Genomic DNA, 21,700 nt, shown 5'->3' with positions numbered 1-21,700 from the left:
AATCATAAGAACGTAAGTACAAAAACAATCACCGAAGCGATCAAATTCCTGTACTTAAGCTCCCATAATCCCGGTAGTCCGGAAATCACGAAGGATTTCAACCAACTCTCGACATACAAACCAAGATCGTAATGATTCAACACAACACATCATCCGTTACAACATTTCATAAGTAGCATTCGGATTACATCCATCAGAGTTCAAATAAATATTACAAACCAAGTTTGAGTGTGCGGAAGCAACATAGTTTAGTACGAAACATCATAGTTTTCAAATACATTGCCAAGATCAGAGTCATGTCCCCCAAAAGCATTATCAGGTACGAGAACTAGTAGAGGCCGTGCCCAGCGGTCTAGTCTTCATCCCCAGCAGGGAGAAGGCAGTACTTGCAGCAACCAAAGTAGAACTGGTCATCTGCAACAGGTGGGAAATAAACCCTGAGTACGAGAAGGTACTCAGCTAGACTTACCCGACAAAAATCAGAATAAAAGACACCAAGGATCATGCAAGGCTTTTTAGGTGGGCTAGCTTGACACAGTTGCATAAAAGAGCTTAAGATTATAGTAACCAATTTAAACTTAGCATCAAGCTTATCATTATTTACCTGTCCGCTAGATTAGCACCTGTACTAGAGCACTCACTTATTAGGAGCAAACAATATTAACCATAGCAGGTATAATAAGGCTGTCATCATCATATCATCATTTCCGAACCATTAAGTTATTAAGTGTATCTACATTGGAGATAAGCCCGTCAAGTTCTCACTAACCGGGAGAGACGGCGATTCGAATCGAATTACAACTCAGCTGAGGGGGTATTCCTAACTCTCACCCTGGCATACTTAGCAAGGGTAGCCGTGGGTCACCTTTGGAACATCTCAGGAACCAAATTCGCGGGTTCGATCAGCGCCAGCACTCTCAGGGATTACCCTTCTGCCAGGACGACCAGGACTTTTAAATCACCTGCCCTTGGACTCACGCCTACGGCTCCCTTCCGAGGCGCACTTTATACTTATCGACTCCCGGCCTGAGGTGAGCTACTCGGCTTCGTGGTCGGTCTCCAGACCCGGCCAACTAAGAGAGAGGCATGCGTTCAACATGAACAGGAAAGGCTCCAAGATCCAGTCCTTAATCGACACAGACGGAGTCACTGCAAACCGGCAAGCCTCCGTCCTGTCTTCATTTCAAATTAAGACTGGTTCTTTTCCACGATAGCAAATATAGCCAACCGTGCCACATGTATCTTCCTATATCTCGCAGGTGACAGGAAATCACCCGACTTCTACCGCGTTAAAGCAGGGCTAAGCACTACTCGAGCCTGAGCTATATAGGATTCAGGGTAACAATATCTGGACAAGGAATGGTAACCAATGCAGCAAGTGTTTGCATCCAACACCTAAACTTAATGCAACAATATATGTAATAATAATACTGTAACTGCAGTTCGGAAAATAGGAGGCTTAATATGCTCCGGGGCTTGCCTTTCACAAAGTTGCAAGGACGGTGGTCAGGGCACTCAACGGCGACCTCGTCTGGCACTTCTCCTGAAGGCTGCTCCTCCTGAACTTCCGGTGTCGGCTGCTGCTGCTCGTTCAGTTCCTCGAATTCCAGCAGGGTCACTCCTTCCGGTACACCTATTGCATGCCGATGCATAAGATAAATATCATGGATGCATAAGGAATGACATGATGCTCATGATGAATGAATCGTAGTAAGTGTTTACGAAAGCATTACTGGACACTCGTTTACCGAGTAAGACTAGCCCTATTCAAATCACTTTAAGCATATTTCTAACTTAACTGAAAGAACAAGATTAACTTACCTAACTTGCATAACCTAAGATAAAGATGCTCATCTTCAGTTAAGGGCCTAACACCTAGGAACAGTACCATGAACTTAGAATAGTAAAGACATACTTAAATAGCAGTTAAAACTTCGTATGCAACAAGTAGTAACTTAATTCTATCATAACTAGAGTTCTATAATTCCAATTGACTTGCAAGAGGACATTCTGGAAAGCTTACGAAATTCTCTACAATTCATTTGTAAACATCAAAGCATGATTCTGAAGTTAACCAAATCAATTTCCAGTAGACCTAGAATCTGTCTAGAATGACGGGGTTACTAGCTTAATTATTTAATGATTGTGCAAAAGCCTAATTTGACCAAACCAAGTTTACCAACTTGTTTTTCATACCTAAGAAACATCAGAAAGTATAGTGCTAACTTCTAAATAAATTATTTACTATCCTTTTCCAATTTATTTAGTTAATTAGGTGATTTAAGCAAGATATGGTACAACTGTTCAGAAAAATCTACAAAAATTACAGTAGCTACCTCATGCTTCACATAGACTACCATAAAAATTTCAAAGCCATTGAGTAAGTATAACAGTCTACACAAAAATGATAAGGCATACTAGCTTAAAATGGTATAATTAAGAAATCCTAATGAAAAGTGTCAAGCAACAGATTTCCCATTTTTCCTAGCATCCTTCTAGCATAAGAATAGCACCCATAAAATTTCACCTTCACTGGATCTATAGAAAAATTATGAAAATTCACACAAGATCCACCTATTAATAAAAGGAAATTCTATAACTTAAAAACTACACATGCACTAGCTCTGAAATTTTTACCAGAGCTTCTAATAAACCAAAATAGAGGACCCACAAAATTTCATAATTTTTGGACCACAGAAACTCAAGATAAAATTCAAACAAGTTTGCATGCTTCTAAAAACACATTTCAAACTCCTATTTAATTCATCAAAAATTTCTGAAACATGTGCTCATATAATATTTTTGTTAAATACTAGACATGACCAGGAACTCAACAAAATTAGAACCATAGCATTTGGATCTATATACTAGGAGCTACATATTTTTCAAGATGTACATCAATCTGTGAAATAAATAAATAAAACAAAATCGGAAAAACACTCAGCCACAGCTGGGCCAGCCCACGCAACGGCGGCCCGCGAGCGCACAGTCGCGGCCCAAGACGCGGCGCGGCCCGAGCTGGACTCCCGCCTCAGCCGCGACGGCTGACAGCCGGGTCCCGCGTGACAGCGAGACAGGCAGGGGAGCGGAGGACGGCGACGGCGTATTTCGCCGCCGGTGGCTCTTCCGGCGAAACCATCTACTCGACGACGTTCGCCATGAACATGCGCATCTATTGGTGACCTCAATCGGTGCTATGGTGGTGGCTAGAGGGGTCGGCGACTGACACGGCGGCGCACGGTCACGGCACGGCCGGCTCCGGTGACTCGACGACGACACAGCCCCTATCGATGACCCCACAAGCATCAGTGGTGCTCCTATGACCTAGCGCGTGGCCGAGGAAGGAATGGGAGCGGCGCGAGGGCAGCTGGCCGCGTGGAGCGCCAACTCCGGCGAGCTCCCGCCATGGCCGCGGTGGGGGAAAAACGGCAATGCGCTCTTACCGAGGCTCAACCGACCCGGCTCAAAGGTGGAGGAGGTGGAGGAGGTCACGGCGAGGCTGCAGGCGGACGGGGCAACGCGTTTTCGCGGTGGTTTGCTCGTACGGCAGTGGCGATGCTTGGTCGGCAATGGCGGACGGCCGAGCTCGCGTGTCGCTGTGTGCTGGGGGAGGAGAGAAATGGGGAGGCGAGTGCGTTCGGCAGGCGCGAGTGGCTTCAAGGCACGGCTGCGACGCCAGGAGGCGCACGGCGCGTGGCCAGCGCGGTCAGCCGGCCGTCGACACGCGGCGCACACGCGTCCGGCGCTTTCTGAACCCGGTCGGCCACGGCGACTGACCGTTTTCTGAAACAAACGTGATTCAGTGTTCCCTTCTAAGCCTGACAGCGATACTTTGACAAGGATTATTTCCTGATCTGTAGTGATCTAGGCTAGAACGTAGTTAACAAAGTTGTTCATCTATCCATGAACTACAACTCTTTCCACTAACGCTCAAGCTGGTGTGGCCCGGTTAGGGAGATACACGGCTCCAAACATGGGTACACGAAACTGTACTGCACGTTAGGACTTAGAAGAATTTGCTGAGTATGAATCAGCATGTACTTCTGACATGTGGGCCAAGTTTGAGCATGTTCTAAGCATTTTCATGAGTTGACCACAAAACAACTTTTGTCCCTTACCAAATTAGCTACAAGTTTGCTTTAGGTTGCTCCAACATGCATAGACTCTAAGTTACTCTTTTTAAACAGTCAAACAGTGAGACTTCTAGGGTCAATTCTAGTCAAACCTTCACTTGAGGGCATTTTGGTCATTTTGATCTACATGAACAATGTCCCAACAAGTAACCTAAGTGTAGTTAAGGTGTATTAGACCATAATCCACCACTTTACAAACTTGTTAAACCACTTCTAATGATCACATGGAATACAACAACTAAAATAAACAATTCAATCATATGTTGCAATGAAATGTTTCATATGTTTCATGGCTTGGTTGTTATTCTACACTTGTCATATTTCTACCATGTTGCCATGTTTCAAGGTATGAGAAATTTATGTTGCATTCATATGTTGCAATACTATCATTCATAAGCACTCCAATACGAAACAAACAGAATGTGTGAATGTTGCATATGTATGTTTCAGTGACAATGGAAATGATGACATAAATGATACACATGCTTATGAAATGAAATGCAATTAGTGGAAGCCAAACACCTAGGGTGTTACAGCCCTCCCCCCTTAGAAAAATCTCGTCCCGAGATTTGGAAAGCGTACCATTTAGTATAGAAAGTTGGATGATTTTCCTTTAAATAATCTTCCCGCTCCCAAGTTGCATCCCGTTCACTATGGTTACTCCAAACTACCTTGTATAACTTAACCACTCGTGTACGAGTCACTCTTTCTTGTGTATCCAGAACTTGCACGGGCTTTTCCTCATAAGAAAGATCAGACTTCAAGTTGACTTTTCTGGTTGCTATCCTTTCCTCAGGAATACGGAGACACTTCTTTAGCTGGGACACATGGAATACCGGGAATATAGCGCCCATTTCACGGGGTAAGTCGAGTTTATAGGCTACTCTTCCACTTTTCTCGATAATGCGGTAAGGTCCAACATACCAAGGCTCAAGCTTCCTTTTAATTCCAAAACGCTTGACTCCTTTCATAGGGGATACCTTCAAATAAACATGATCACCTACTTCAAACTCAATAGGTTTCCTTCTCTTATCAGCATAGCTCTTTTGTCTAGCCTGAGCGGCAGTCATATTCTTTTGTATAGTCCAGACTTGCTCTTCGGCTTCTTTTACAAAGTCAATACCATAGAATCTTCTTTCCCCGGGTTCTACCCAGTTCAAAGGAGTTCTACACTTGCGGCCATAAAGAGCTTCAAAAGGAGCCATTTTGATACTCTCTTGATAACTGTTGTTATAAGAGAATTCAGCGAGAGGTAACCAGTCTTCCCAAGAGCCTTTGCAAGAGATAAGACAAGCTCTAAGCATGTCTTCAAGAATTTGATTAACACGCTCAGTCTGTCCTGATGTTTGCGGATGATAGGCAGAACTGCGGATTAGATGAGTGCCAAGATTCTGATGTAAGCATTCCCAAAAGCGAGCCGTGAACTGAGGTCCTCTATCAGAAACAATGGATTTGGGTACACCATGGAGACGTACCACTTGTTGAAAATAAATCTCAGCATAATTGTGAGGATGATAGGTAGACTTGACCGGAATAAAGTGAGCAGATTTAGTTAGACGATCTACGATAACCCAGATGGAATCACAACCCTTTTTGGTAGTGGGTAATCCAACAATAAAATCCATACTAATTTCTTCCCACTTCCAGCCAGGAATAGATAGTGGCTGCAATAGTCCGGGCCTTATGTGAATAGCCTTGACTCTGCAACAGTTATCACACCTTGCCACATAAGCTGCGATTTCTTTCTTCATCTTGGTCCACCAATAATACAGCTTGAGATCTTGATACATTTTACTGCTACCAGGATGGATGGACAATTTTGAAGAATGGGCTTCCTCCATAATTTGATTTCTAAGTTCTTTATCTTTGGGTACCACCAACCTATCATTAAACCAGAGAATTCCCTTGTCATCGACTTTAAAGTGCTTGGTCTCTTTCTCTTTCATTTTCCGTTTGATATGAAACACACCCACATCAGTCTTCTGGAGTTCGATAATTCGACTTCTAAGAGAGCAATCCACAGTGATATTGTGGAGTACTATAGGATGAAGGAGGTGTGACAGATGAAAGTCTTCACTAACTAAGGAATTGCAATGGGCCTTTCTGCTTAAGGCATCAGCAACAACATTTGCCTTACCAGGATGGTAGTGCACTTGAAGGTTGTAGTCCTTGATCAATTCTAACCATCGTCGTTGATGCATGTTCAACTCAGGTTGAGTAAAGATGTACTTGAGGCTCTTATGGTCAGTATAGATGTTGCACACATTACCAAGCAGGTAATGTCTCCAAATCTTCAGGGCATGAACAACTGCGGCTAGTTCTAAGTCATGGGTAGGATAGTTGACTTCATGCTTTCGAAGCTGGCGCGAAGCATAAGCAATTACTCGGCCTTCCTGCATAAGAACGCACCCCAAACCGGTGCCACATGCGTCACAGTAGACATCAAAAGGCTTCTCGATGTCAGGTTGTGCCAATACAGGAGCAGAGGTTAGTAAGGTCTGCAAAGTGTGGAAAGCCTCTTCACACTTCGGAGTCCACACAAACTTCTCATCTTTTTGCAGAAGTCGAGTCATGGGCTTGGCGATTTTTGAGAAATCCGGGATAAAGCGACGATAATAACCAGCCAGACCCAGAAAGCTTCGGACTTCTGTGACCGTAGTAGGTGCCTTCCACTCAAGGACTTCTTGCACCTTCGTAGGGTCAACCGAAATTCCATCACCAGATAACACATGACCCAGAAAAGGTATCTTGTTCAACCAGAACTCGCACTTGCTGAACTTAGCATAAAGCTGGTTGTCACGTAACCGAGTTAAAACAATTCTCAGATGTTCAGCATGCTCTTCTTTATTCTGAGAATATACCAGGATATCATCAATGAACACGACGACAAATTTGTCCAATTCCGGCATGAATACAGAATTCATCAGATACATAAAGTGTGCCGGAGCATTTGTCAACCCAAATGACATGACGAGGTATTCGAACAAGCCATATCGAGTAGAGAAAGCTGTCTTAGGTATATCTTCAGGACGAATTTTGATCTGATGGTAGCCAGACCTCAAATCGATCTTGGAGAATACCTTAGCTTTAGAGAGCTGATCAAACAGAATATCGATACGAGGAAGAGGGTACTTGTTCTTGATAGTAACAGCGTTTAGGGGACGATAATCCACGCACATGCGTAGAGACTCGTCCTTCTTCTTCACAAATATAGCTGGACAACCCCAAGGAGATGAACTAGGCCGAATCAATCCTTTCTTCAATAGCTCATTCAACTGACTCTTCAGTTCAGCCAACTCATTGGGCGGCATTCGATAGGGCCTTCGAGAAATGGGAGCCGTACCCGGAATGAGTTCTATTTTGAATTCTACATCGCGGTCCGGAGGTAATCCAGGCAAGTCATCAGGAAAGACATCTGGAAACTCACAGACAACCGGTAGATCCTTAATGGCTTTGGCTAGGGTAGCATTGGCTGTATTGTGGATAGAGATATCACGAGGTAACTGCACTAGAAAACCCTTCTTATCCACAGGATCTCTTAACATTACCACACGGGTTGAGGTATCAATTAATACTCCATTCCCGCTCATCCACTTCATTCCTAGGATGACATCGATTCCTACCCCCGGTAGAACTACAAGATCCACCAGGAACTCTCGATCCCCGATCTCAATCTTTACATCTTTAACTACTTGGTTAGTCATGATATTATTCCCAGCAGCACTAATACAAAAACCCCCCTTGACAATTGTAATCACATTCATCTGATGCTTAGATGCAAAAGTAGAACTCACAAAGGAATGCGAAGCACCAGAATCAAAGAGCACAACTATAGGGTGATCATTAACAAGAAACTTACCAGCGGTGACCACTTCACCAGCAGGAATTTCCTCCACTGTAGTATAGTGAACACGCCCCTGACGGACGTTTCCTTGAGCATTCTTGGGAGGATGGGGACATCTGTTTGCCCAATGACCAGGTTGGTTACAGTTCCAGCATGGCCTGTTTGATGGTGGAACATTGGAGCTACTCTGCCCAGATGTATTCTTCGGCAAGGAAATGGTATACCCCTTGCGGAAACCGGTTTTAGCTTGGTTCTTCTTCTGCGGTGGGCGGTACCGGACATTAGCATTGGGCGGACGGTACGGGGCCTTAGATACCATTGGAGCCTTGGACTGGGAAGCACCAGCCTCAAAGTTCCTTTTTCGGTTCTTGGAAGCAGCATAAATCTTGTCATTGTTCTCCTGGGTCAGAGTGTCACTGATAAATTCATTGAAGGTGACACACTTGCAGTTGCCCATTGACTTCATCAGTTTTGGGGAAAGTCCCCTCTTGAAGCTGGCTATTCTTTTGGCGTCAGTATCGACGAACTCAGGAGCATATCTTGCTAGGTTGTTGAATGCCTGGAGGTACTCATTGAGACTCTTATTGCCTTGGGTGAGCTTCATAAACTCAGTATGCTTGATGGCCATGAGACCAGGAGGAATAAAGTGTCCCCTGAAGGCTGCCTGGAACTGGTTCCAGACGATCTCAACGTTAGCAGGGAAGGTGGTCCTGTGATGGGTCCACCAAATACCTGCAGGGCCTTGGAGCTGGTGTCCTGCATATGTAGCCTTCAGGCTTTCGGTCAAACGGAGCAATCCAAATCTTTGCTCTATCGTGCTCAACCATTCATCCGCTTGTAAGGGTTCTTCTGCCTCACGAAAGACAGGAGGCTTTGTGTCCATGAAGTCCTTAAAAGTGCTATACTGGTTCGGCTCGGGTCCCTGGCGGACATGCCGATCCTCACGGTTAGCCATCTGGCGCATAGCCTCAGCTCGCATGCGCTGACTTTCCACAACAGTCTGCATTAGCTCAGCTGGTGTAGGCGGTGGTGGAGGAGGTGTTTGCTCCTCATCTCCAAGGTTACGACAGCGTCGAAGATTGTAAGCCATCTGCAAAATGTATAGCCAATGAGCACTGACGATGTGGAAATTTTGTAGATGAAATGTATAATTATGCCAAACTGACTCCAATGGAGAAAATGAATTCGTACTATCAACAGAGGCACAATCATCCATCACAATCACACAACTCATCAAGTGCATCAATTGACACATTAATGCGATGAACTTAACCAACAACGAGATCCATAGACCGCAAAGGCGAAATTCATCAAAAGCTCACATACGTGGAGCATAATACGTTCGATAGGTTACACCCAAGCCATAGTGGTTTCAACTTACATCAAAGGTAACATAGGGTTCGAGATTACATCCCAACAATTAACTTGCTACTCGTCCATGCATGGGATCAACAGAAGACTAGATCTAGCGCATTAGCTAAGTAGTAAGCTAAACTACGCATCGTCCTCGGAGTCGGTGTCGAAGATTTCTCCTCCATCTTCATCACTAGGAGGCTCTAACTCCTCATCTTCCTCCTCATCAGGTGGAGCGTCCTCAGGTCCATTGACTTCCATGTCATCATCACCTTCGGCCATGATGACGCCAGATCCCATCTCATTTTCATCCTCAGGTGGCAGGATAGGGTGAAGTTGGTTGTGCAGTAGGTGAACCTCCTCATGGAGATTGTCATTGTACTCTTCTGCAGCCGCCAACTGCTGCTCTAGCTCAACCTACCTCGCTCTCAACACATTCTCCTTGTGCCAGGCTTCATTCCGTTGGTTTAGCATGTGAACCAACATACGCTCACAGTTGCGGTGAGCAACTGTCAACCTCTGAACCTCAAGGGTCTCATGGTCCCTTTCTTGCGTGACTTGCTCCAAACGCTGCTGAACTGCAGTCCTTTCAGCAGTCACTTGAGCCAGCTCGGCCCTTAGCCTTTCCGCCTCAGTAGGCTCAGGACGGGGCTCACGAGGAGCTAAACGGTGACGAGGCGCCCTGCCTCCAGCGGACTTGCGAGCAGTGCGTTTCGTGCGCGCCATCTGTAGCAAAAAGTTACAACATAAGGGGAGAATCATTTATGGGATACGAAAGTTTAATTAGCCGGGACAATTATATTTTAAAGGAGGGAGTAATGCAAGAAATGCCATGTATGCTTGAACATGATGCATGCACGATCCGTACGTCCTCACAAACCTAGAAAAATTTAAAGGCTAGCGAAATATACGGTGGCATACATACGTTCTCTCATATACGGTAGCTAGTCGATCTACAACGATACGTTGTTAGTGTACCTGCAGAAGATTTCATTTCAGCCCAATAATTTCCCAAAAAGTATAAAAGCAAGCAGTACACTAAATACTCTCATACATACATCCCCTGATGCATATACTCTAGTATCACAGCTACCCGTCAGAGATACCCACAATTAAGTACTCTCATAGATACATGATTGAACATGTAACTATGCGAGCAACCACAACTACTCTCCCCTAGACCGACGGTTGGACGGTCATGCTCTCATAACTCACACTTACCAGAGCGTAGAGGTATTTTGATCCATACATTACCACCCAAGCGGATGGCATCCATACAATAGCACGCCGTATGGACGACGAAACAGAAACAAGCAGGAACCCCCAAGTTAGTACTTTAATAAGCCACCTAAGAGTCCTTATTTGGGCACAAGGGATATGACCACTGGCAATACTTAGTATTTAATTTAGGATTTTTACAAATACTTTTGTTTTAAATACACAAATGACGTGTTTAGTGTCAAATCTTGCTCTGATGCCAGCTGTAACAGAACCGACCAAATCATAAGAACGTAAGTACAAAAACAATCACCGAAGCGATCAAATTCCTGTACTTAAGCTCCCATAATCCCGGTAGTCCGGAAATCACGAAGGATTTCAACCAACTCTCGACATACAAACCAAGATCGTAATGATTCAACACAACACATCATCCGTTACAACATTTCATAAGTAGCATTCGGATTACATCCATCAGAGTTCAAATAAATATTACAAACCAAGTTTGAGTGTGCGGAAGCAACATAGTTTAGTACGAAACATCATAGTTTTCAAATACATTGCCAAGATCAGAGTCATGTCCCCCAAAAGCATTATCAGGTACGAGAACTAGTAGAGGCCGTGCCCAGCGGTCTAGTCTTCATCCCCAGCAGGGAGAAGGCAGTACTTGCAGCAACCAAAGTAGAACTGGTCATCTGCAACAGGTGGGAAATAAACCCTGAGTACGAGAAGGTACTCAGCTAGACTTACCCGACAAAAATCAGAATAAAAGACACCAAGGATCATGCAAGGCTTTTTAGGTGGGCTAGCTTGACACAGTTGCATAAAAGAGCTTAAGATTATAGTAACCAATTTAAACTTAGCATCAAGCTTATCATTATTTACCTGTCCGCTAGATTAGCACCTGTACTAGAGCACTCACTTATTAGGAGCAAACAATATTAACCATAGCAGGTATAATAAGGCTGTCATCATCATATCATCATTTCCGAACCATTAAGTTATTAAGTGTATCTACATTGGAGATAAGCCCGTCAAGTTCTCACTAACCGGGAGAGACGGCGATTCGAATCGAATTACAACTCAGCTGAGGGGGTATTCCTAACTCTCACCCTGGCATACTTAGCAAGGGTAGCCGTGGGTCACCTTTGGAACATCTCAGGAACCAAATTCGCGGGTTCGATCAGCGCCAGCACTCTCAGGGATTACCCTTCTGCCAGGACGACCAGGACTTTTAAATCACCTGCCCTTGGACTCACGCCTACGGCTCCCTTCCGAGGCGCACTTTATACTTATCGACTCCTGGCCTGAGGTGAGCTACTCGGCTTCGTGGTCGGTCTCCAGACCCGGCCAACTAAGAGAGAGGCATGCGTTCAACATGAACAGGAAAGGCTCCAAGATCCAGTCCTTAATCGACACAGACGGAGTCACTGCAAACCGGCAAGCCTCCGTCCTGTCTTCATTTCAAATTAAGACTGGTTCTTTTCCACGATAGCAAATATAGCCAACCGTGCCACATGTATCTTCCTATATCTCGCAGGTGACAGGAAATCACCCGACTTCTACCGCGTTAAAGCAGGGCTAAGCACTACTCGAGCCTGAGCTATATAGGATTCAGGGTAACAATATCTGGACAAGGAATGGTAACCAATGCAGCAAGTGTTTGCATCCAACACCTAAACTTAATGCAACAATATATGTAATAATAATACTGTAACTGCAGTTCGGAAAATAGGAGGCTTAATATGCTCCGGGGCTTGCCTTTCACAAAGTTGCAAGGACGGTGGTCAGGGCACTCAACGGCGACCTCGTCTGGCACTTCTCCTGAAGGCTGCTCCTCCTGAACTTCCGGTGTCGGCTGCTGCTGCTCGTTCAGTTCCTCGAATTCCAGCAGGGTCACTCCTTCCGGTACACCTATTGCATGCCGATGCATAAGATAAATATCATGGATGCATAAGGAATGACATGATGCTCATGATGAATGAATCGTAGTAAGTGTTTACGAAAGCATTACTGGACACTCGTTTACCGAGTAAGACTAGCCCTATTCAAATCACTTTAAGCATATTTCTAACTTAACTGAAAGAACAAGATTAACTTACCTAACTTGCATAACCTAAGATAAAGATGCTCATCTTCAGTTAAGGGCCTAACACCTAGGAACAGTACCATGAACTTAGAATAGTAAAGACATACTTAAATAGCAGTTAAAACTTCGTATGCAACAAGTAGTAACTTAATTCTATCATAACTAGAGTTCTATAATTCCAATTGACTTGCAAGAGGACATTCTGGAAAGCTTACGAAATTCTCTACAATTCATTTGTAAACATCAAAGCATGATTCTGAAGTTAACCAAATCAATTTCCAGTAGACCTAGAATCTGTCTAGAATGACGGGGTTACTAGCTTAATTATTTAATGATTGTGCAAAAGCCTAATTTGACCAAACAAAGTTTACCAACTTGTTTTTCATACCTAAGAAACATCAGAAAGTATAGTGCTAACTTCTAAATAAATTATTTACTATCCTTTTCCAATTTATTTAGTTAATTAGGTGATTTAAGCAAGATATGGTACAACTGTTCAGAAAAATCTACAAAAATTACAGTAGCTACCTCATGCTTCACATAGACTACCATAAAAATTTCAAAGCCATTGAGTAAGTATAACAGTCTACACAAAAATGATAAGGCATACTAGCTTAAAATGGTATAATTAAGAAATCCTAATGAAAAGTGTCAAGCAACAGATTTCCCATTTTTCCTAGCATCCTTCTAGCATAAGAATAGCACCCATAAAATTTCACCTTCACTGGATCTATAGAAAAATTATGAAAATTCACACAAGATCCACCTATTAATAAAAGGAAATTCTATAACTTAAAAACTACACATGCACTAGCTCTGAAATTTTTACCAGAGCTTCTAATAAACCAAAATAGAGGACCCACAAAATTTCATAATTTTTGGACCACAGAAACTCAAGATAAAATTCAAACAAGTTTGCATGCTTCTAAAAACACATTTCAAACTCCTATTTAATTCATCAAAAAATTCTGAAACATGTGCTCATATAATATTTTTGTTAAATACTAGACATGACCAGGAACTCAACAAAATTAGAACCATAGCATTTGGATCTATATACTAGGAGCTACATATTTTTCAAGATGTACATCAATCTGTGAAATAAATAAATAAAACAAAATCGGAAAAACACTCAGCCACAGCTGGGCCAGCCCACGCAACGGCGGCCCGCGAGCGCACAGTCGCGGCCCAAGACGCGGCGCGGCCCGAGCTGGACTCCCGCCTCAGCCGCGACGGCTGACAGCCGGGTCCCGCGTGACAGCGAGACAGGCAGGGGAGCGGAGGACGGCGACGGCGTATTTCGCCGCCGGTGGCTCTTCCGGCGAAACCATCTACTCGACGACGTTCGCCATGAACATGCGCATCTATTGGTGACCTCAATCGGTGCTATGGTGGTGGCTAGAGGGGTCGGCGACTGACACGGCGGCGCACGGTCACGGCACGGCCGGCTCCGGTGACTCGACGACGACACAGCCCCTATCGATGACCCCACAAGCATCAGTGGTGCTCCTATGACCTAGCGCGTGGCCGAGGAAGGAATGGGAGCGGCGCGAGGGCAGCTGGCCGCGTGGAGCGCCAACTCCGGCGAGCTCCCGCCATGGCCGCGGTGGGGGAAAAACGGCAATGCGCTCTTACCGAGGCTCAACCGACCCGGCTCAAAGGTGGAGGAGGTGGAGGAGGTCACGGCGAGGCTGCAGGCGGACGGGGCAACGCGTTTTCGCGGTGGTTTGCTCGTACGGCAGTGGCGATGCTTGGTCGGCAATGGCGGACGGCCGAGCTCGCGTGTCGCTGTGTGCTGGGGGAGGAGAGAAATGGGGAGGCGAGTGCGTTCGGCAGGCGCGAGTGGCTTCAAGGCACGGCTGCGACGCCAGGAGGCGCACGGCGCGTGGCCAGCGCGGTCAGCCGGCCGTCGACGCGCGGCGCACACGCGTCCGGCGCTTTCTGAACCCGGTCGGCCACGGCGACTGACCGTTTTCTGAAACAAACGCGATTCAGTGTTCCCTTCTAAGCCTGACAGCGATACTTTGACAAGGATTATTTCCTGATCTGTAGTGATCTAGGCTAGAACGTAGTTAACAAAGTTGTTCATCTATCCATGAACTACAACTCTTTCCACTAACGCTCAAGCTGGTGTGGCCCGGTTAGGGAGATACACGGCTCCAAACATGGGTACACGAAACTGTACTGCACGTTAGGACTTAGAAGAATTTGCTGAGTATGAATCAGCATGTACTTCTGACATGTGGGCCAAGTTTGAGCATGTTCTAAGCATTTTCATGAGTTGACCACAAAACAACTTTTGTCCCTTACCAAATTAGCTACAAGTTTGCTTTAGGTTGCTCCAACATGCATAGACTCTAAGTTACTCTTTTTAAACAGTCAAACAGTGAGACTTCTAGGGTCAATTCTAGTCAAACCTTCACTTGAGGGCATTTTGGTCATTTTGATCTACATGAACAATGTCCCAACAAGTAACCTAAGTGTAGTTAAGGTGTATTAGACCATAATCCACCACTTTACAAACTTGTTAAACCACTTCTAATGATCACATGGAATACAACAACTAAAATAAACAATTCAATCATATGTTGCAATGAAATGTTTCATATGTTTCATGGCTTGGTTGTTATTCTACACTTGTCATATTTCTACCATGTTGCCATGTTTCAAGGTATGAGAAATTTATGTTGCATTCATATGTTGCAATACTATCATTCATAAGCACTCCAATACGAAACAAACAGAATGTGTGAATGTTGCATATGTATGTTTCAGTGACAATGGAAATGATGACATAAATGATACACATGCTTATGAAATGAAATGCAATTAGTGGAAGCCAAACACCTAGGGTGTTACACCATCCTACATTGGTGGACGGTGCGGCGTGTTAGAAGGCCAAGCTATGACCCTTCGGGGTGTAGACAGGGAAGTGACCATATGCCTATCACTGTAGATGATGTGAATTCTATCTTGGATCATAGTGGTTGTCGCATGCTTGACTTAGTATCCATGTCCAAGGGCTGATGGCGCTGCCTACAATACTATGGGACAAAAGTTGGCGCCTACAACACTGTTCGGACACTGTTAGGTCAGAAAGGGCTTAAAGCGCCTTTCCCATCATATCCTGATGGTGCCTTCCTACAGGCGCACAGGGCATGGCCCTCGATACTGCGGTTGACTCGAATGTCCTGTCGTACCCTGTGCTCGTCTTTATGAAGGATCAGGGTGTAGTCGTTGGGCGGGGCGAAGCTTGCCCTCGGATGTCGGGCGAGGTAGAGCTAGCCCTCAGTCATCGGGCGAGGTGGAGCCTACCCTCAGACGTCGGGCGAGGCGGGGCTAGCCCTCAGCCACTGGGTGAGGCGAAGCCTGCCCTCGAGCGTCGGTCGAGGCAGAGTCTAGCCCATGGGGGTCGGGTGAGGCGGAGCCTGCCCTCAGACATCGGGCGAGGCAGAGCCAGCCCATAGCCATCGGTCGAGGTGGAGTCTAGCCCTCGGAGGTCGGGCGAGGCGGAACCAAGCTTCCGTCGTTCGTGTAAGAAGCGCAGTAACGTTCTTGTCCAACCGGAAGTGTCAACATTTGATGGTTATTAGTTCCACCTCATTGGGTACCTCGGTATTAGGTCTCCGACAATAGCCCCCGAGCTCCTAGGTGATTCGGACAGAATTGCCTGGGGGTGTTTTGACTTGCCAGAGGGTGCACGCGAGCGCACCCGACGGGTGTAGCCCCGAGCCCTCAGGTGATTCGGGTAGAATCGCCCGGTGGTATTTCGATTCGCCAGAGGGTGCGTGCGAGCGCACCCATCGGGTGTAGCCCCCGAGCCTCCGGATGATTCAGGCAGAATCGCCCAAGGGGTAATTTTGGGCCCTTCGTGGGTAAGGCTGTGAGATTCAGCTTTTGTCAACTGGATAGTTTTAAGGGAACCCTAGTATCCCATTCATGGGGATTTCATCCAGGGTCAGCCTGGCTGGGACTCAATTGCGGATCAAGGCTTCCTTGAGGCTTGTGTACCTAAGTCCTAGTCGCTCATGGGCCCATCCCTCGTTGGGACGACCATCGAGACTGTTGGGCCGGCCCTTGGACTCCTAGGTCCAGGCAGGCCAAAAAAGAAGCTTTTTGACCCACATCCCCTCTATGGGAAAAGATTCCTGGTCTGCTTTGGAAAGGCAAAACACCCAGCGCGATTTTGGTGGGAAAGGATAGGGATCGCGGGCGCATATCCTGCGACATGACGTGGTAGTGTATCGTGGTGGGCTCAGAGATCAAGGCGGATGGATGCGCTTCTTGCATCCGCCGCCCCTATAAAACCATGGGGTTCACCCCCAGGGTTTCATGCTTCACCTCCTTGCCTTCGCATCTTCAACCTCCATCGCCAATGGCCTGAGCCTCCCGCACCCGCATCGCAACCGTCATTAAGCTCGCATCCGCGTCGTAGCCACCGTCAAGCTCGCATCCACCCCCTTCTCCATCATTTCAATGGAGCCATAGTGCAGATCCAACATCACCCCTTAGCGCCTAAAGGGCCTCATCCATCATGGCCTCCTTTGCCCATTGACCGTCATTGTGGAGTGGTGGCTGCCCGGTGACAAGGACGGACCATTGCTGCCCAAAGGATATATCGTGTCCTTTGCTCTCTTCCATGAGCTGAGATTCACCGTACCTACTCATAAGTTGCTCCGGGGCCTGTTGGATTACTACCAGGTGGAGTTGCAGCACCTTACTCCTAATGGGGTCCAGCATATTGTAGCATTCATCGCCCTGTGTGAGATGTTCCTAGGGATTAGTCCCCACTTTGATCTGTGGTGGTATCTCTTCGTCATCAACCTATTGAAGAAGCGGGTTGGGAAGCAAGAGCTGAGCATGCCGATGGGATGTGCTAGCATTCATCTGCGCAACAACTGGACGAACAACTACCCATTGATGCATCTATCGACCTCCAACAAGGGGTGGCATTCGCAGTGGTTTTACATCAAGGACGACATGGTCGCCCCCTTGCTAGTGTTCTCTAGGCGCATCATCGAAGATATCCTAGGGTCGTGGAAGTGGGGTGTCCCAAACAAAGATAAGAAGAGGATCAAGGACCATCTCACCGCCCTCCAAATTCTAAAGGAGAGGGGCGTGAAGGGATCAGGTATCATCGGCGCCTACCACGCATGGAGGGTGGCGCTGCTGATGAGCCACGCGCTCCCCCTGTTTCTGATGGCGCCCGGGGCATCACCTGAAGGGATGGCGCTCATCAACGAAGCACTCCCCCCCACCGAAGTGGCATAGTGGATTAAGGAGGCGATGGAGCCTTCAAAGGACAGCGCCAATGTTGTCCTTGATTTTGTGTATCCAGTGCCGGGGCATCCCCCGATGCGGCCAGAACCGGGATTCATCGATTTTGTAAGTTCTCTTTTCCCGTGCCTCCTTGTCACTTGAATTTCTAACCCCTTGATGCTAACCTTGGGATAGCGGGACTAGCCGAAGAGACTCGTCCTCGGGGATAGCCAGGCTCCACTGCCAAAGGACCGGATTCTAGCGACAGCGAATCGCACCGTGGCCGAGTGGGATAGGAGGACGAGGGAGCTCAAGAAGAAGAAGATGCTATGGAAGTAGCAAGCATGGGATCGAGGAGAGGAGATAGATAGTGATGACAATGATGACGACGAGGAGGAGTTTGATGAGGTAGTAGCCGACGTGGATTAGGATGTCCTAGAGGGCGAGGATTCACTGACAGGCACCCAATTGTCCACGCAGGGACCCTTCCCGTTCCACGTGGGGGGAAGTGCGTCCGTGAGGCTAGTAGAGGTGGGCCAACTCATCGGCCTATCCTTGAGACTGGTGGGAACCAGTGGATCCACCGCCGCACCTAGGGTGCCAGTGGAGAATCGGTGGATGGGGGGAGGCAGCTCTGCTGCCGCGCCTGAGGTGCTGATGGAGGCGGGCGGCTCCGTTGCCACGCCCCATGAGCCGATGGGGATGGGCAGACCTGCCACCACGCCTAAGGTACCAATAGAGAGGGGTGGTTTCGCCGCCGCGCCCTCGAAGATAAGGGAAGCGAGACCCTCTGCTTGGGAGTAGGGCAGGCTCAAAGCGGTCTTGCCTGGATGAGTTGGAGGAGGAGTCTGGGGGTTCGTCCCGAAAACGTTCCTACCGTCCAAAAGTGCTAGAGTAAGTCACCGCTTCCTCTATTTTTCGTGTTTCTCTGTTTTTCCGTTTTTCTATTTGGCCTTATGCCTTTTACCTCTTGCAAACTCTTGCGATGGGGCCATTCTTTGGCGCTGGCGCCCAAGAAGAGTGTCGCTCTTCAGGCAGCATGGGTGCCATCGCCTGATGGCGCTCCTATTTTAGGCAAGAGCAGAACTAATGTTGTGCCCTCATCATTCGGTTAGGTGTCGCCTGTGGTGGCGCTCGCGCCCTTGGTGGGTCAAGCAGGCGCTGGGGCTAAAGAAGCCCCCTTGGGGGTTACCGAGCGGACAACGACGGAGGTGATACCGCCGCCTACGTTGGAGAAGATGGGGCTGCCACCCATGCTTGTGGTGCCCTCTGTGGTGGGCGTGGCGCCGCAAGTTGAGGCCCAAGCATCGCATGCAGAGGTGGCCATGACAATGCTGAGCCAGGAGCAGTCGGACGCAATCGCGGTGATGTCTGAGGGGCAACGCATTCCACGCCTCTGGCCGCCCAAGCGACGGAGCCTGAGGTGGGTTGGATGGAGGGGTACATGGCCGGAGGGTCCTCGAGCACCATGGTGGTGGTGGAGAGGATCAGCGGGAGGTCGCCCTCGGCTCTAATGTCAGGGGGTAGCCGCTCGCCCGCGCGGGGCGAGCTGCCACTCTAGTGGATGGATCCCCGAGATCCAACTTTGACCCTTTTTTCGCTCGACGATGCCACCAAGAGCGTAGAGCGGGGGAGTCTCGATGAAGGGATCTTGGCGATGATGGATGTCCTAGATCAGGCCAAGGTCGTCCTTCGTGATGTCATCATCCCCAATGGCCGGGTATCCGCTTGATCTTTCCTTTCGCACTCTTCTTTCTTCATGTATTTTCATATTTTTGACATTGGTCTTCTCTTCAGTCCCTCATTACTCATAGCCAGGAGAAGTCCCGATTCCTCCGTGAGCAGAAGGTGGAATGGGACCGCCTCACCGAGAAGTCCCAGCTGTGTGGAGATGTGGGCGCCCAGCCTGCTGCCACCCAACAGCGGGAAGCCGAGGCATGTTGGGACACGGAGGAGATATATGGTATGTTCCAGGATCTGTCGGCGAGAGTGCAGGAGGATGAGGAGGCGGCCACCAGGGTCTGAAAGGAGCAGGACAAGCTGCTCTAGAAGGATGCCGATGCTAGCCAGTGGGCTATCAAACTCCTGGATGAGCTAGAGATGGAGCGGAATCTCAAGCTGAAATCTGAGGATAGGTCCATGGCACTGCAGCAGAGGGCGGATTAGGATGCCGAGGTGATTGCCCAGTTGTGTAGGGAGCAGGATGAGCTGCACTAGACTATGGAAAGACTCTGCTCAGAGCACGGCACGGTCTGCAAGGAGCGCGACCGAGCCGTCTGAGAGCGCAAAGAGGAGTGTCAGGTGGTTAGCTCCCTCCAGGCGGATCTTAGAGTCGTGGTGACCCGAAGGTTGGAGGCTGAGAGCATCTTTGCTAAGCTAGGAATGGAGCTTGCTGAGGTGCGGGGGACTCTTTAGGCTGAGAGTAACGAGCATGATCTTCTGCACGCCGCTGTCAGGGTGGTCTTCGATGACCTAGGGGTGGCGCAGCCGGAGGAAACCAGCTCACTTGCGGCCCGTGCCACGGGTATTATGGCATGGGTGGGCCAGCTTGAGGAGAACGCCTTTCACGCTAGGATCACCCAAGCCTTTACTGTTGCCCGCTCTTATTATGATTAGGAAATCAACTTGGAGGTAATGAGCCTCGGCTTTGCGCCTAGCTATGAGAACTCCAAGCTGGATGAGATTGAGAAGGCAGTGACTCCCATTGCACGGAACCTGGCGAATAGGCTGAAAGACATGGTTCTCCCTTTGAGGAAGTAGTTAGTTGAATAAGTTTGATAAACATTTATCTATGATATGTGGACAAGTGTCGGTACTTTTATGTCCTGAAAACAGTTTCATTTCATTTTATTTCATAATTTTGTTTTGTTCCTTTGAGTTTACTTTCTTCGCTTTTGCAATTGAAAAAAAGTTTTATGTGATCAGACCCTTCTGTTCATTAAGACCATAGGGCCCGAGGTGTATAAGGAGGAAATTTCGATTAAGCTGGTGAGCAAAGTTACCGTAGCCGTCAGGGCATGGGCTTTTTGCTGTCTTACCAGGCGTGCTCGTTTATCTGTTCCCACAAACCTTGCTGCCAGTCTTACCGTAAGGAAAAAGGTCTGATGCGATGACTGTTTTGAAAAAAGAAAGGAGGTATTTGTACCTTTATCAGCCCCCGAGTGAGATCCGACCCCTTGCAGTCGCTGGGGTCAGATGTTACTAGAGATCGGAGCGAGGGTAGCGAACTTGCTTTTGTATTCGCTCGTACCCCTACTTAGGATTTTGGCGATCATTCTATGACCGTGCGTTTGGTCCCATTGCTCGCCCGGCCTTCCCTGAGCCCCCGCGCATGGTGGGGATTTGGTCAAGGGTTGGCTTGTTTTGTGACTACCACCCCGTCCGTAGTTTTTTGCAACTGGAGGGGTTGAGGCGGTGTCCCTTGCCTCGTCAGCTCAAGTGACATGCCTGATGAGCTCGCTAAAGGGGATGTTTGGATGGAATTCGATCCTGTTGCTTTGCAACAGGGTCAGCAAAGCCCTCGGGTGGTGTTCCGTTGCTCCTTGACCTGCCTTCCAACAGATTCCCCTCAATGGGGATTCTATGGGCTCGGCAAGAGGGTGGATTAAACTTAGAAGGTTGAGATGACCCTATCCGCCTCAATGCGGGTTGGGCAAAGGCCGCTGAGGCTCATGTGCGTTTTCTCCCCTAGCTCTTGTTTGACGCGAGGTGGCCTCGGATCCTTCGTGGGTTAGCCTTCGAACCTCGGTCTCTCGATCTCATATCGAGTGGCTCGAGCCCCCGAGCCCCTTAGGGTCTGATAGG

The 21,700-nt window shown here is 47.6% G+C and overlaps 1 protein-coding gene and 1 long non-coding RNA gene across 2 annotated transcripts; both read right to left on the bottom strand.

Annotated features, from left to right (window-relative positions):
- Nucleotides 1-344: 344 nt before the first annotated feature.
- LOC136540225 (uncharacterized) lies at nucleotides 345-8,423 on the bottom strand. The gene is made up of 3 exons (XM_066532228.1): nucleotides 7,993-8,423; nucleotides 1,481-1,633; nucleotides 345-414 (listed from the first exon to the last, which is right to left on the bottom strand). Exons 1-3 carry the CDS (start codon nucleotides 8,294-8,296, stop codon nucleotides 353-355), a joined length of 519 nt encoding a protein of 172 aa, XP_066388325.1. The 5' UTR covers nucleotides 8,297-8,423; the 3' UTR covers nucleotides 345-352.
- Nucleotides 8,424-11,173: 2,750 nt separating this feature from the next.
- Nucleotides 11,174-12,711, bottom strand: LOC136540224 (uncharacterized). Its single transcript, XR_010779909.1, has 3 exons — nucleotides 12,651-12,711; nucleotides 12,310-12,462; nucleotides 11,174-11,243 (listed from the first exon to the last, which is right to left on the bottom strand). It is a non-coding gene; the product is annotated as an uncharacterized lncRNA (long non-coding RNA).
- Between the last annotated feature and the right edge of the window lie 8,989 nt (nucleotides 12,712-21,700).

This window comes from Miscanthus floridulus, chromosome 2 (assembly GCF_019320115.1).
Source record: "Miscanthus floridulus cultivar M001 chromosome 2, ASM1932011v1, whole genome shotgun sequence".
In the NCBI taxonomy this organism is placed as follows: Eukaryota; Viridiplantae; Streptophyta; class Magnoliopsida; order Poales; family Poaceae; genus Miscanthus; species Miscanthus floridulus.
This window is presented reverse-complemented; position numbering and strand designations above follow the sequence as displayed.

Bases quoted from the DNA above. Each gene is read 5' to 3' on its own strand.
- LOC136540225 (XM_066532228.1), bottom strand. From the start codon at position 8,296: ATGGTATCTAAGGCCCCGTACCGTCCGCCCAATGCTAATGTCCGGTAC. The intron at 1,634-7,992 runs GTAAGTTTCTTG...GGCATGCAATAG, and splicing joins TGGTGAAGTGGTCACCGCTG to GTGTACCGGAAGGAGTGACC. The intron at 415-1,480 runs GCAAGCCCCGGA...CACCTGTTGCAG, and splicing joins TCCTTGCAACTTTGTGAAAG to ATGACCAGTTCTACTTTGGT.